Source organism: Orcinus orca, chromosome 19 (genome assembly GCF_937001465.1).
Source record: "Orcinus orca chromosome 19, mOrcOrc1.1, whole genome shotgun sequence".
NCBI lineage: Eukaryota > Metazoa > Chordata > Mammalia > Artiodactyla > Delphinidae > Orcinus > Orcinus orca.
Genome location: NC_064577.1, coordinates 20232980 through 20248394, shown reverse-complemented (window position 1 = coordinate 20248394; position 15415 = coordinate 20232980). Strand labels below are relative to the sequence as shown.

General features: G+C 61.1%; 1 protein-coding gene across 16 annotated transcripts in view; it reads left to right on the top strand.

Moving 5' to 3' along the window:
• The window catches only part of MPRIP (myosin phosphatase Rho interacting protein), a 129542-nt gene that overhangs the window by 102015 nt on the left and 12112 nt on the right, over window positions 1–15415 (top strand). For 14 of the 16 annotated variants that reach the window (XM_049702117.1, XM_049702118.1, XM_049702120.1 and 11 more), the window contains 4 exons: window positions 3524–3633; window positions 5977–6532; window positions 8102–8218; window positions 10825–14538. In XM_049702117.1, the coding sequence (XP_049558074.1) occupies window positions 3524–3633; window positions 5977–6532; window positions 8102–8218; window positions 10825–14538 (4497 nt within the window). The remainder of the gene's footprint in view (window positions 1–3523; window positions 3634–5976; window positions 6533–8101; window positions 8219–10824; window positions 14539–15415) is intronic. The other 2 variants (XM_004266766.4, XM_004266765.4) reach the window with 1 other exon arrangement.

The window sequence follows — 15415 nt, the reverse complement described above, 5'->3', positions numbered from 1 at the left end:
TCTCCCCACAATCTTGCGAAGACCTCCCAACGAGCAAGGCATTGCCCCGTCCTCAAAAAAATAATCTGATCGGACAGATGAAACAGTCCTCACTGGCCATGTCATCAAAGCTCGGGGTCCAAGGGCTGCTCAGAGGTAGCCAGGCTCGTGGTGAGGGCACCAGCCCCCGGCTACCGTGTCTGCCCTCACTCTGATGCCACCTATAAGTCTGAGGGTGCCCCAGACCACCCTCACATTTGATAATTTGCCAGAAGGACTCACAGAACACAGGAAAACACCGTACTTAGGACTGTAGATTTATTTTAGCAGAGGGATACAGATTGGTACCAGCCCAAGGAAGCAACGCGTGGCGAACTGGACTGAACAGGAGGGCCCTAAATGAAGCTTTCGTGCCCTTGGGACGTGTTTCCCTCTTGGCGCTGACGTGTGATGACACACAGAGCTTTTAACATGGGAAGCTCACCCAAGCGTCAGGCCTGGTGCCAGGCCCAAGCCTCTGTGTCCAGAGTTTTTATAGAGGCTTCCTAACTGATCAACTGAACTGCTGTCCACATGGTCAAATGCAGGTGCCAGCCCCGTCCCCCAGAGCCTGGCTGATGGCGCATGGCCAGAGCCCCAGCCCTTCACCGCATGGCTGGTCTTTCTGGTCTGGCTAGCCCCACTGTGCATCACAAGGACACAGGGCAAAGGCCAGACCTCCCTTTGGGGAAAGCTAGTTCTTCCCCCATGAGAGCCTTAGGCGTGCGATAGGAACCAAGTGGCCTGACAGCTGTCACACTGGGACTCCCCGGCTGGGACTCCTGCAGCGTCACCTTCTGACATTTGGGCCCAGAGACTCAGCTGTATCTCTGGATTCAGCCCAGATGCAGCACGTGGCAATGACTCATATTAACCAAACTCAGAGGGGTGAGTCCAGATCTGAAGGCCAGTGAATTCATTAAAAGGAAAAATCCAGCCCCCAGCCCACCAGGCTGCAGGGCATCTGTGGGGGCACCAGGTCATAGCTGAAGGTGGCGCCAATCTGACGGCCCATGCCGTCCCACTGCGATGCCCTTCTGCCCCTCAGCCCTTTAGGAGGAAAAGATATGCTCAGTGAGCTAGACCTCTAGCCTCCTCTCTGTGGACAGATTTGGGGACGGTGCCAAGTTCTGGTATTGTGGGCCGCACGCTGAGGCCCCCCCCCCATCTTTTTTCTTTTTATTTTTGGTTGCGTTGCTGCGCGCGGACTTTCTCTAGTTGCGGCGAGCGGGCTTCTCATGGCAGTGGCTTCTCTTGTTGTGGAGCATGGGCTCTAGGCACGCAGGCTTCAGTAGTTGTGGCTCGTGGGCTCTAGAGTGCAGGCTCAGTAGTTGTGGTGCACGGGCTTAGTTGCTCCATGGCATGTGGGATCTTCCCGGACCAGGGCTTGAACCCGTGTCCCCTGCGTTGGCAGGCGGATTCCTAACCACTGTGCCACCAGGGAAGCCTCTCACCTCCCCATCTTGAAGGGCAGGCTTCTCTGGGCAGGGCACCCTGGGGGGCATGCGTCCATTCCCATCACTGAGCAGGTTACATCATCATGTTCTAGGGTCACTTTCTGTGCAGTAAGGCCGTGACCTGGGACTCTCCTGGTCACAGATGGGGCGTTTCTGAGTCACCTGTGCTCCCTGGCTGATGTCGTCCACCAGCCTGACCCCTCGTCACTTTACCTGGGTGGGGGGCAGTGAGCTTATGAGTTCTGGGGCTTTCTCATGAGCCCCGTGGACTGGGAGTTCTAAGTCGGGAGAGATGGCGCCCAGCACGGGAGGCCAGCTTCCTGGCGGGACTCGGCCTGGCTCACTAGGGAGCTTTAGGATCTCGAGGGGCAAAGCTGTCCCTGGCCTGGCCACCAGACCTGGTGGCATCTACCAGGGGGCTGAGTGCAAAAGCTGGCGGGGTGGCATGGGGGAGCCCTGAGTGCCGAGTTGAGAGTCAGCCTTGCCCCGAGTTGTGGAAAGCACCGGAATGTGGAGGCAGCTGAGTGTCTGTGAGACGCATCTGGTGGGGCAGCAGGGACGGGAGGCCAGGTGTCTGGCAAGTGCGGGGCGCCCGGGAGAGGGAGGGGCAGGGTCAAGGGCTGGAGACCCAGAGTGCGGCAAGCCGTGTGCGGGAGTTGGCGGAGCCTGCAGCGTCCTGGCCCGTGGTGCGTTTGAGGCCGAGATGGGCCCTCTGAGACTGGTAGACAAGCAGCCAGCGTGTGGGCCTGGGGCCGGGAGAGAGCTCGTGGCAGCTGAGAACTGAGGTTGTGGGAGAAGGTGGCCGAGGTCACACTCCATAAACAGCACACCAGGAAGGAGGCGGCCCGGGGGCCAGCACTTCAGGGAGCCTGGAGGCCACGCCCCCCCCATCCCGGTTGGCCTGCTTTGGGGGGAACCGGAGGGAGAGAGGAGTGGATGTGGGTGGTGGGCTGTGGTCTAGATGGGGCGTCAGGTGGGGTCTGGGGTGGGCCGAGGTCACCCCGTGCTGTGCTGTGCTCTGCAGTGCCCTGATGCTCTCTTAGTTTTGGCCCCTGGCCATGCCAGCTCCTGTCCTGAACCCATCTTGCTAACAGTGTCTTCCCATCAGCTGTTTTGCTGACGTCTCGTGGGTCCATTTATGAGTAGCCTGAGCAGCTTGAAGAGTTCTGATTCCCTCACTTCTGTAAGACAGGAGCCCATGGGCTCAGAGGCAGGGGAGTGGACTCTGTGCAGCCACCACCACATCCTCACCCGCATCCCCACCCCTCCTCAGCTTTGCTGGAGCCGCGTGGGCCGCTCAGGGCCACAGGGACTGTGTCTCCAGGCCACTCATCACCCACTGCCCATGCCGCCCCCTCCTGTGATGTCCTTCATCTTGATTGGCATCCCACCAACTCACCCAAGTGTGTGTGTGGGGGTCCAGGGATTGTCCTTGAGGTGCCCCCCCCCACAAGCCTGTCAGTGCTGCACTGTGCATGCCACCTCCTCCACCTCTCTGAAGTCCCTCTCATCACCTGAACAACCAGCCCGGCCGCCCAGCAGGTCTCCCTGCCCCTCCTCAGCCCAACAGACACAGCCCCATCGGGCCCCAGCCACCACTGAGCCTCGTGCCTGCCACTCCTGTCCCCGGTCACCCTGTGAGCCTGTTGTGCGTGGTTGCACGCCCCAGGCCCACTCCCTCCACCTAGGTCATGCACCCCTTCCCCGTCCACTCGCCCACCCTCCCTAGCCCTGCCATGCCCTGGCCCCTTCCCGCTGCTCCCCGCACGCACGTTCTCCTTCCTTCCAGTCTGCGAGCTCCTTAAAGAGCAGGGAGTGTCAGTAAAAGTAAAGACCTGCTGGGTCCCATGGGGAGGGGACGCCCGGGTTAGCCACAGCCATGACAGTGTTCGCGGCTTTGCTCTCTCCTTTGCCCTCCAGCTCTGTTCATCCTGAGTGAGGCACATACCGCACTCCTGGGACGGCCACCTGGCCGCCAGCCTCCCTGCGGGGCCTTCTTCAGGGGTGGGGAGGTGCCAGTCACTGCTAACTCCTCGTCTTCTGTGTAGACAAAGGAGGGCGCCTTCACCCTCTCTGCTATGACGTCTGGAATCCGGCGGAATTGGATCCAGACCATCATGAAGCACGTCCACCCGATCTCTGCCCCCGACGTGACCAGGTGAGCCGGGAGGGTGCCCGAGGGGCCCAGCACAGCCTGCCCCCCGGCCTTCAGTCCGCCGCCCACTCACTCTCCACTTGGCCTCCTGGGAGGTTACCCTTGCCCCTCAGGCCTGGCCGCGGGAGAAGCTCCCCAGGGCCCGGGCACTGAGCCACGGCTGGGTGAGGGCGGCTCCGTTGCCGCATTCACAGGCCACCTTAGCGTTTCCTTTTCTTGATCCTTCTGCCTCACTCCTGAATCTGCTGGATTTCCGTGCAGCTGTGACAAAGCTCTCTTTGCATCTCTTGGTGCTGGAGGCCAAAGCTGGGAAACGGTTCCCCGTGTCAACATCCATGCTTCATAAACCTCGTGATTCGCCCCACACCTTCCTCCTCCTGCCCTGATGGTTAGAAACCTGAAGTTTTCATTTTGCAAAAAGCAGAGAAGCTCCCTGGGTGTGGCTGGTGCTGTGATGTCGAGAACTCTGCTGCCCTGACCCTCACGGCTTCGGCGCCTTCGCCGGTTCTGAGAGCCTCTTGCTTGCGGTTTTCGGTCCGGTCGTTTAAATGCTTCTTGAGTGACTCTCTTGCGTTGGAGGTTGCGCCCAGGGGGCGACCCTGGTGCCCACGGAGCGCTCCTTGGCCTAGGGCGGCCTCACACCTTGGTCAAGTTCTGGCCTCCTTGCTAGTGACCTGCACCTCTTTGAACAAGAAGGCAGGAAGGGACCCTAAATGGAGGACTCTTCTCTCTAGTCCTTCCGTCCTGTGTTGTCTGTTCGATTGTTTGTTCATTCCTTCATTTATTGCACGAACAGAATACCTGGTTGTTCCCGAGTCTCTACGACCAGGAGCAGAGACCAAAGCTCTTTCCGGGTACTTTGAGGAGGCTGCGTGCAGTGGGTCGGGGCCCGGCTGGGGTTCGTTAGCCTTGGGATGTCGCAGGTGTGTGGCTCTGGCCTCAGAAAGGGCAGGAAGAACGCGCTCAGGCGACACATGGCTTGGGAGAGGCGCCTCCCCTCCGTGTTGGGGCCACAGCCCATGGGGACAGCAGTGTCCTCCTGATGAGCAGTGCACTCCAGGGTCAGCCGCCTCACAGCCGGGGTGCTTGCCTCACCCAGTTTGTTCCGTGTGGGCTTTTATACTTTGAGAAAAGATGGATTTTTTTAGTGCAGCAAGGCCATGTCCCGGGAAAGTTATTGGAAACAGGTACAGATGTCAGAAGTGTGGGTTTGAGCTGCACACCGCGGCCCCCCCAAGTCTGGTGGGGAGTCGCAGGGGCTTCTTCTCCTGCGGATAGTGGCGGGTCCGGCTTGTTGTGTCATCCTAATGGCTTATGCAGTCCGAGGCCTGGGCCAGCTCTCAGTTCAGTGGCATTGTTGAAAAGGTCCGTGCTGGAGAAACTGTGTGCAAGCGTGTGGTCTTGACTTGGAAGCTCCCAGGGCCACCTCCCGGGACAGGGAGGATGCTTCTTCTGCAGGCTCCCTTCTCTTTGGCCACCTTTCAAACACAGATGCTCCCTGGAGTCCCCAAGGCCCAGCCCTCGCCGCGCTGGGGGTCTTCCCACCCTGTTTTGAGGGCTTGGGGGGGACCAGAGGCCAGTCAGCTCAGGCCAGGGTCGCAGGCTCTTGTCCTTGGAGCCCGGAGACCTCTGCCTCGGACGGCCACAACCAGTGCCCTACAGCACCCTGCCCGGGGACCTCCGCTGTGGGGCAGGTGGGGGAGGCGCATCCAGCTGCTGGGCAGGCAGAGGTGCCCTCGAGTGTCCTGCTTCCTGCTCACCTCTGCCCCGGGTGGGCCACCAAGTCCTCTCAAGTCCTGTTCAGTGAGCCCCTGCCTGGTGCCGGCTCGTGGGTGCCACCTGGGCCATCGAGCTCACTGGCCCACAGGTGGTCCCAGGGCCATCACTCTGATACGTCTGTCACGCCAGCCACCCAGAGTGGTTTTTTAAAACACAGACCTGACCGTGTTACTTACCTGCTTTTTAAAAACCCATGAGCCTTTCGAGGGAAGCGGTTGTTGGTCTCGCTTGTTCCGTCACCGCCGGCCCAGTGCCTGCGTGCCGTGGGGTCTACCTCCCACGTGGCCTTGTGTGGGTGTGGCCGTGCCCGGCGCAGCCTGAAGGGGCTCGCGGCCCCCCCATTATCATCCTGCGGGAGACCTCTGGGCTGTTGTCTGCGGCTCCTTTTCTGCTGTCACCACTCAGTGCCACTTGGGGTTCCCTCCACAGACGTGTCAGTGAGTCAAGGCAGAGTCTCCCCCTTCCTTGTGGGAGCCACAGCCGCGTAGAAAAAGGCATGTGGTGACAGCAGGGAGCTGGGCCCTGTCGCCGGGAGCCCCGCCTGACCAACTGTCTCCCCCGCCCCAGCTCGCTGCCGCAGGGCAAAGACCGGAGCAGCTCCCCCTCGGAGACGAGGCTGCGGGAGAAGCAGGACGGGGAGCCCGGGGAGCCAGACCCCGAGCAGAAGCGGAGCCGGGCCCGTGAGCGCAGGCGGGAGGGCCGCTCCAAGACCTTCGACTGGGCTGAGTTCCGCCCCATCCAGCAGGCCCTGGCCCAGCAGAGAGCCGGCGCCCCGGGGCCTGCCACCACACGGCCCGAGGCGGAGCCCGGCGAGCTGGAGAGGGAGCGTGCGCGGCGGCGGGAGGAACGGCGCAAGCGCTTTGGGGCGGTGGACGTGGCTGACGGGCCCAGCATCGACGACACAGCCCTGCGCATGGAGGTCGACCGGGGCCCGGGGCCGCCCGCGACCGCCGACCTCAGGACCCAGAACGTGCACGTGGAGATCGAGCAGCGGTGGCATCAGGTGGAGACCACCCCTCTCCGGGAGGAGAAACAAGTGCCCATTGCCCCCCTGCACTTGTCCTCTGAGGATGGAAGCGACCGACTGTCCACGCCCGAGCTGACCTCTGTGCTGGAGAAGGAGGTAATGGCCGGGCGGCATGGGCAGGGCAGCTCCGTGCAGCCACCTTCCCCGGCACCCGCTGTGCCTAACCCGCCCCAGGAGCTTGCAGGCCCTCAGGCAGACAGACACGCGACAGCCCCCCCGCCTCCCCGCCGAGCGCAGTGCAGGCCTGAGGCATGCTGGGGTGGGGGGTGGCAGGGAGGGCACCGGGCCCTTCTGGAGACCGGAGGAGTGGCGCTGACACTGAGAGCCAGAGGTGCCAGAGATGAGGCGGGTGGGCTGCAGGCCAGGTGGGGCCCCGTCTGCCCTGCTTCCGCCACGCACTAGAGGCTGGGGGCAGAAGAGACATGTGAACAGAGTTAGCTTTCTGTCTGCACTGGGCAGCCCTGCGACCCTCAGTGAGACCTGATGGGTGCGGGGCAGGCAGCAGGAGGCGGGTCTGATTCTAGGTATTGGGGGCAGGACGGGCCTGCTGGGGGGCCTGGCACGAGCCTCCTCCGGATGCAGAGGTGGGTGAGCGGTCCCTGCACTTGGTAACGTGACATTTCCCTTCATGAGGAAGCGCCCAGAAGTCAAATCTGCAGAAGCTGGGCCGTGGGTTTGTGAGTCTGAGCAGAGGTGCCACGGCCAAGGAGGTGGAGTTCCACCTGCCTCTCAGGAGTCCTCAAGGATGCGATTCACGTGTGCGCTTGACCTGGGTGGCTGACGAAATCACAGCTTGGCCGCTGGCCTGCCCACTTCTCATCCTCTTATTTGGTTAGATTCACGAGGCTGACGTTTATCACTAGCATCAACACTTGGATTTTTTCCCAGTTTTTTCCATTTTCTACGCCTGTTAATACAGTAATAGAGGCAAGATGTGGAAGAGTAACAGTTCAAACTCACGTTGCTCTAAACAGCCAAAATGAGCCTGCAAGTCAACAGGCCACACACTGGACCCTGAGTTTGTTTCAGACAGCAAGGTCTGAAAACCAAGGTCCGCGTGCCGGTCAGCACAGTCTGCTGCACACCCAGCTCCCTGCTTGCCACGGCCCAGCAGCTGAGGGCACGTAGGTAAGGTTCCAGAAGGGGGCAGATGGGTGACGGCTGGATTCACAGCCAGTGACAGCAAGAGTGTGAAGCAGCTCAATTCTTGAGGACCTCTTCTCACAAAAAGAATTTTATATGAAATCCATTGTACCCAACTGGTCAAACAGGGTTTCCCCAGAAGCCAAGGTCGAGCCTGGCGTGAGGCCTGCCCTGGGGCAGCACGGGCGTGCTTGGCCACGCTGAGGACACCCAAAGGCCCCAGTGGGCAGTCTTCCCTCTGACAGGGGCACGAAGTCCTCATTTCCTGGTGGGTCTGCACCTGGTGGATCCTCAAGCAGGTGTGGAGCTTGCGTGGCTGCCCAGGTTGATTCACAGCTTGAGCTGGAACCTTGGGTGAAGACCCGACGAGCACATCCACCCAGGTGTGGCCGCCTGCAAGGCCCTCGGAGGCGCCACTGAGCTCCAGCCAGCTGGAACTGGGCACGCCACCGAGCGCCCGTGCCGTGCTGCTGCTCCTGTTACCGCCACTTTGCTTAAAAACGTGTGTCTTTTTGCCAACAGTTGGAGCAGAGCCAGAAGGAGGCCTCAGACCTTCTAGAGCAGAACCGGCTGCTGCAGGACCAGCTGAGGGTGGCTCTGGGCCGGGAGCAGAGCGCCCGGGAGGGCTATGTGCTGCAGGTAGGGCTGCGGGGCCGCCACGGCCCTCCAGGCGCCCTCGGGCTTCAGTGTGCAGGACCCAGGCAGGCTAGGAACGTGCAAAGCCGAGTGCCAGGCCTCTGGACTTCTGCGCCACTGGAGCGGGCTCCCTGGGCAGTGGGCTGCCTGGGCCTCCTCCTTGTGCAACAAGTGGAGGGTCTGCCTGAGCCCTCTGCGTCGGAGGGTTACGTAGGTGCTTTCAGCGGCAGCCTCTCTCTTTGGCTTCCAGGGTCCAATATGTACTTATTACCAACATCACGTTTGCATGTTGTTTCTGACTCTTTTCACAGTGGCAGCATTAGTCCCATTTTACAAATTTAAGAACTTGAGTAACAGCCACATGCCTCCTTTTATGGCCAAGCCCATGGCAGAGCTAGAACTGGTTTCCTGCCCCTGACCGTGTCTGTACCACACCTACAGGGCAGCCTGGGACTGTTACCACTAGCCTAGGGGCCCATTTCTTACTTTCCGCCTAGGCTGAAGTTTGAGGGGGAAACATGGCCGCCCAGCCCTGAGCCAGCCTGCCCAGTGGTGTGGAGGGGAGGGAGGGCAGCAGCCTGAGTCCTGAGCTGAGAGTCCAAACCTAGCGTCTTCCTGCAGAGGCCTCTGTGCCAGAGTGCCGCCCCCCGCCACCCCCACGCAGCAGCGGGCATGCCACAGGCATCTTGTCAGGCAGGAGGTCACCTGGATGGAGCAGGCCGACGTGAGCCAACTCTTCCGCAGCGTTTCAGGCCCTGCTCTAGTTCTGGGGTATAAAACAACACTCTCCTGCCCCTTCAGCCAATGTGCAGTGGGGAGAGGTGATTCACAGATGAGTGCCGGGGGGAAAGCAAGACAGGGCGATGGGACGGAGAACTCGAGCTCTTGGCCAAGGCTGAAGGCACAGCGTTCAAGTCAGGGTCCTGCACTGACCAGAACCCGCGGCGCCCCTCCCCTGCAGCATCAGCCTCCTTGCCTGTGTAGACCTAGACTTCGGCCCCGAGGGCTCTTCAGACTCTCAAGGACCCAGAATCTCTGTGATAAGTTTTTGCATCAGCATTTCCAGACTGCAGCACACTAGCTTCCTTGGTCCGAGTGGATCTTCTGGGCGGAGTCTGCCCTCCTACCTCTCTCCATGCCCTTTTTGTGGCACGTTTCTTCTGCCTTCCTTTCCCCCTAAGCTTTGGCCATGGCCCTGGGCACCCCGTGTCCCCTGGACCCTCCTCCTTAGCCCTTCAACCATAGTTGTCGCCATGCCCAGTTCAGACTCTGAGGTACTGGAACCTGGTGATGGGGGGCACCCCTCTTTCCTGCATGTCTCACTCCGGGGCTTTCTGAGTCATTTGTGCAGACCTCGCAGGTTTGGGAAGCATCTTTTTAAACCCTGGTTTGGGCCGCCATCCTACACGCACTCATTTCACACCAGGAGGTAAAAATCCTGGCAGCAGAGTTCGAACATTACTACCCTGTCCTGTGTCTGACCTGGACGATTGCATGAGCCCGCACTGAAGCCCATCCGTCAGCTGACACGCTGACACCTCCCCGCCAGGTCAAAGGACAGTTTACTTTTAACCTCCCTATGTGCTTTGACAATTCTTATAATCAAAAGTCTGAATGAGCAAGGGGCTTTGGGGTTAAGGGTGAGAAGGATCTGCAGCTGGGGGTGGGCTCCGCGCCGATGGCCGGGAGGAGCTGGCAGGGTGTGGACGTGGAGTGTCTAACTTACCGTAACTGAGTGTCACATCTGTGGCTTCCCCACCAGCACACCTGGAGGGAGCCACAGGCAGGCCAGTTCTTAGGCTGAGCTGTTCTCACTCCTTTCACGTTCTTCTTTTTTCCTGCGTTAGTTAGTTCTGTCTGTTCTGCATGCCTTTTAGTTTGGGGAGTTTTGTTTCAATTGTGTTTTATTTTCTGCATGCTTCACTTTCTTATTTTGAATATGCCACAAAGGTTTGTTTGTTTTGTTAACTCTCATATTTCACTCCATGGTTTGCGTTTTCCCCTTCGTTTTGTCTTCTTGCAGGTAGAGATTAGTTCTTCCTGTTACTGTAGAGGACGGGCTCCACCTCTCACAGGAAAATGTTTCGGATGTCACCTCGCTGACATCCGCCAGCGGTGCCTCCCTTCCTTCTCCCCTGTCCCAGAAGGAAGTGGCGTCGTCACCGGTCCTGCGCTTTGGTGGGGTTTGTGGTCTGGAGCTGTGTGCCTTTTGTTTTGCAAAACAAACAAACGGATGCTTTGCTCTGCTCCTGCCCGTCCCTCTTGCTGGAGTCTCTCGTCCCTCAGTCTTCGTTTTGCTTATCAGTGTGCTCCATTATTCAGTTTTGTTTGGTTTATTTCTCCTAGAAGCTGTTCGGTTAGAGCTGTTTTGAATGTTAATGTCCATGTTTTCTGTTTACCTGGAAGCAGCTACTTACCAAAAAAAAAAAAAAAAAAACTGAGACGATTTGTTAGGTGTTTTTCTTTTTTTTAAATGAAAATAAAATTGTGCAGAGGATAAAAGGCAGACCCACCAAGGAGCCTTTCTGTGGTTGACCCTGGCCAGAGGTGTGACACTCAGAACTGCGAGGCCGAGTGTTACTAACCCGTATTTCATCGGTTTTTTTAAGACTGAAGTGGCCACCTCCCCGTCCGGCGCCTGGCAGAGGCTCCACAGAGTCAACCAGGATCTGCACGGCGAGCTGGAGGCCCAGTGCCAGCGCCAGGAGCTCATCACGCGGCAGATCCAGGCCCTGAAGCGCAGCTACGGGGAGGCCAAGGACGCGATCCGGCACCACGAGGCCGAGATCCGGAGCCTCCAGGCGCGGCTTGGCAATGCCGCGGCCGAGCTCACCATCAAGGAGCAGGCACTGGCCAAGCTCCAGGGCGAGCTGAAGCTGGAGAAGGACAAGGTCCGCGAGCAGCTGGAGGAGCGGCAGCACAGCGAAGCCGCGCTCAACGCCCAGCTGCGCGCCAGCGAGCGGAAGCTCCAGAGCGCGGAGGCCCTGCTGCTGGGGAGGACGCAGGAGCTGCGGGACCTGGAGAGGCAACAGGCGCTGCAGCGGGACCGGCAGAAGGAGGTGCAGAGGCTGCAGGAGCGCATCGCCGACCTCAGCCAGCAGCTCAGCGCCAGCGAGCGGGCCCAGAGGCTGATGGAGGAGAAGCTGCAGAGGAACTACGAGCTGCTGCTGGGGAGCTGTGAGCGGGAGAAGCAGGAGCTTCTGCAGAGCCTGAAGGAGGCAGAGGACAGGGCCAGCGCCTTCGAGGACCGGCTCCAGGACCACGAGCAGCAGATGGAGGTCCTGCAGAAGGAGAAGCTGAGTGCCAAGTCCGAGGGCAGTGAGGTGGTGCACCGGCTGGAGGAGCAGCTGGAGATGAAGGAGGCCAGCATCCAGAAGCTGGCCGAGCACGTCCAGAGCCTCCGAGACGAGCGGGACCTGATCCGACAGCGCTTCCAAGAGCTGATGGGCCGTGTCGCCTTGTCCGACGGGGACGTGGCTGCGCTTGAGGAGAAGCTGAAGGGGAGGGAGGCTGACTACCAAAGCCTGGAGCGCTCCTACAGGAGGGTGGCCAGCCAGCTCCAGGGCGCGCACACGCGGCTCCGGGAGAAGGAGGAGGAGCTGAGGTGCATCCAGGACACGCACGAGAAGGCGCTGGCGAGGAAAGAGCGGGATCTCCAGGATGTGCTGGTTAAGATGACTGTCTTGGGGAGCAGCTTAGAGGAAACAGAAGTGAAGCTCCAGGCAAAGGAGTCCTCAGAGGACGCCGAGGAGCCACGGAGCTTCTTGGAAGAAGCCGAGGAGGAGGACGGCGTCGCGCGTTCGGGCCCACAGCTCCAGGCTGCCAGCTCACCTCCGGGGGCTGCCCTGGGGGAGGAGCACAGGGACAGCAGCCCCAGGAGAGAAAAGAGCCCAGTGCCCCCAAGGTCGGAAGTGTCCGACAGGGAGGGGCACCTGCAGAGCACCTCAAAGCCCGACCAGGGAGCACCCGGCCTTAAGAGGCAAAGAATCCGGTTCTCCACGATCCAGTGCCAAAAGTACACCCACCCTGACGGGTCTGAGAGGACCTGGACCAGCAGCACGTCCTCTGACACCAGTCAGGACCGCTCACCCTCGGAGGAAAGCATGTCGTCGGAGGCCACCCCCAGCTCGCTCCCAGCGACCAGCGACTCGGACACCTACCTGTCCATCATCCACTCCCTGGAGACCAAGCTCTACGTCACCGAGGAGAAGCTCAAAGATGTGACAGTGAAGCTGGAGAGCCAGCAGGGCCAGAGCCAGGAGGCCCTGCTCGCTCTGCACCAACAGTGGGCTGGCACCGAGGCGCGGCTGCGCGAGCAGCTCCGTGCCAGCCTGCTCCAGGTCGCCGCGCTGGCCTCCCAGCTGGAGCAGGAGAGACAGGCGAGGGCGGAGGTGGTTGAGAACCACGTGGAGGAGCTCGGTGACTTCCGGGTGAAGAACAGCCAGGCCCTGGCTTGCCTGGAAAGCTGCCGGGAACAGCTGCGGTCGCTGCCGGCTGACGCGGGGGCAGGGCTCCTGGCCGGCGTGGAAAGCTTGCTGGTCGGCGCCATCCAGGCCCTGTGTCACCAGCCACCTCCCACAGGGGAGGCGGGTTTCTCGGAGGAAGAAAAAGCGACCTCACGGCAGCCACCATACCTGCCGGAGCTGAGCGACCAGGAGCAGCTCCAGCTCCTTTCTGATCAGATAGCTCTGGAAGCCACGCTGATAGACCAGATAGCAGACTCACTGAAAAACACCACCTCCGATATCTCGCACGTGCTCCTCGAGATCTCTCAGTCCGGAAAGTGGCCGCTGGAGTCCGAAAGTACCGTGGCCTGTCCTGGGGCCCCAGTGGATGCCTGGGCCAAGAAGGTGCTGGTGGATGGAGAATTCTGGAGCCAGGTCGAGTCCCTGAGCCGGCACCTGGAGACGCTGGGCGGAGAGGCAGCCAGTGCCTCGGGAGGTGGGCGGCCAAACGCCCCGCCAGCCCCGGTCGCTGCCCTGGCCGACGCCACGTGGGTCAGGGCGGAGCTCAGCCTTGCCGTGCATTCGGTGAGGGGGTCCCTCCAGCGCAGGCTGCAGAGCATCCAGGAGACCCTGCAGGGGACACAGGCAGCCCTGCAGCAGCACAAGCGCATGCTGGGGGAGATCCTAGGGGCCTACCAGACACCCGACTTCGAGAGAGTGATGCTGCAGGTCTCGGAAACCCTCCAGCTTCCAGCAGGTGCCGGAGATGGTGTCCAGGTGTCCTGGACTGGGAGCCTGCCGGAAGAAGTACCAAGTCATCCGGACCCAGCTGGCTCGCAGGCTCTCTGTCCCTTGTCCAGCCAGAGCTCTGGGGCCTTGCTTGCTATTCAGGAAGAGCTCGCCCTGCAGCTTAAGGATAAGGCCAGTCTCTTGGGAGAGATCTCTGCCACTTTAACCTCACTTCTCTCTGTGGAGGCAGTGCGAGACTGTCAGAAGCTTCTCCAGGCATCCCGGCATCTCTCCCGTAGCGCTTGTCTGGGAGGCCTCGGCCAGTATTCTTCCTTATTAGTTCAAGATGCGATTATTCAGGCTCAGGTGTGTTACACAGCCTGCAGGATCCGCCTGGAGTATGAAAAGGAGCTCCGGGGCTACAGGGAGTCCTGGTCGGGCGGGGGGGCCTCCTGTCAGGAGCACGAGCACGCTGTGGGGGCCCTGAGGGAGGAGTACGAGGGGCTTCTCCGCAAGCAGAAGAGCGAGTACCTGGAGCTGATCGCCATCGTTGAACGGGAGAACGCGGAGCTCAAGACCAAGGTCGCCCAGCTGGGCCAGCAGCAGAGGCGTCTGGAAGAGGGGCAGAGTGAGCGCCTGGCTGCCCCACGAGGGTGGTTTGAGGAGTGGAAGGTCAGCTACACAGGGGAGCGGCTGAGCCGGGCGGAGGGTGCGCCGCAGACTGCGCGCGGCAGGGTCCTGAGCCAGCTGGATGCCTTGGCGGGGGACAGGCAGGACTTGGAGAGGCAGCCTGTGGACCAGGTGCAGACCCTGGAGGACAAGTTCCAGCTCAAGATCAGGGAGCTGCAGGCCATCCATGAGGAGGAGCTGCGGGCCCTGCAGGAGCATTACTCTCAGACGCTGCGGTGCCTGCAGGAGACCCTGCACCACTACCAGGGGCGGCCCCCTGCCGCCCCACCAGACCACGGACCCCCGTCCTCCAGCCGGCCAGCTGAGGGGGAGGCCGACTCCATGATGGGGCTGAAGGGGCGCATCCAGGAGTTGGAGGCCCAGGTGGACGTCCTGCGGGAAGCGCTGGAGCACAAGGACCTGGCGGGTGGCGCGGCCTCACTGCGGGAAGAGCGCCAGAGGGACTTTGAGAGCCTCAAGGTTTCGAAGCAGAGCGGTCGGGGGGCGTCCAGTGCAGGCGGAGCTGGGACACGGTTCTTGGCTCCAAGTCACCGAACAGTAGAAGGAGCTGATGGGCTGTTCCCCGCTTGACCTCCCACTGGCTGCGGTGGGGTCCCAGCAGGGCTTGGCGAGGCAGGGTGGTGGGGAAGCTCCCCCACTGCCCCCACCTCCAGGCTGTGCAGACCTGGACCTGGGGAGGGTCCTCTTCTTCCTGCTGTCCTAGGAGAGCAGAGTTGGGCTTCCCAAAGGCTAGAATGTTTGCAGTGGGGTGTTGAGGGCCACTCCCCGCCCCAGTTCTGTGGGGACAGACGTCTGGTGGGAACGGCTGCTCTTACAGGGAGCACAGCCTTATTTGCTCCAGGGGTTTTGAGAAGTGACCTTCCCACCACACCCCGACCCCGTTTCACACCCACCTTGGTAGACAGGATTCCCAGGCCCTGGCCCATCAAGGTGACGTTTCGGGCCCTGGGGCGTTGGGCTGTGTGGAGCCATCAGGGCAGCCTGGGCTCTGGGCTTCGTCCTCTCGGGCTTCTCGCCATCCCTTGAGCTGCATCCAGTAGACGCCAGGCTCTTCCCGTGCCCTCCGTCCCCAGCCCCGTCCTCCAGCTGTGAGCCGGCAGTGCGTCCAGTCCTGAGGGCAGCCCGGCGCTGCTGCGACAAGCAGGCGGGCCGTTAGTGCCTGCCAGGCTGTTTCCAAGTCAGTGCAAAGCTTTTGAAGGCCATTCTGGATCCCGAGGAAGCTTCAAGGGCTGTTGGAAAGTGCCACACAGTCCCCGTGCGGCCGGCGCATACCAGTGCCGCGTTGAAAGTAACTTCCCGGCCGCTTCCCACAACACCCAGCGCGTCTGCGCAGCAG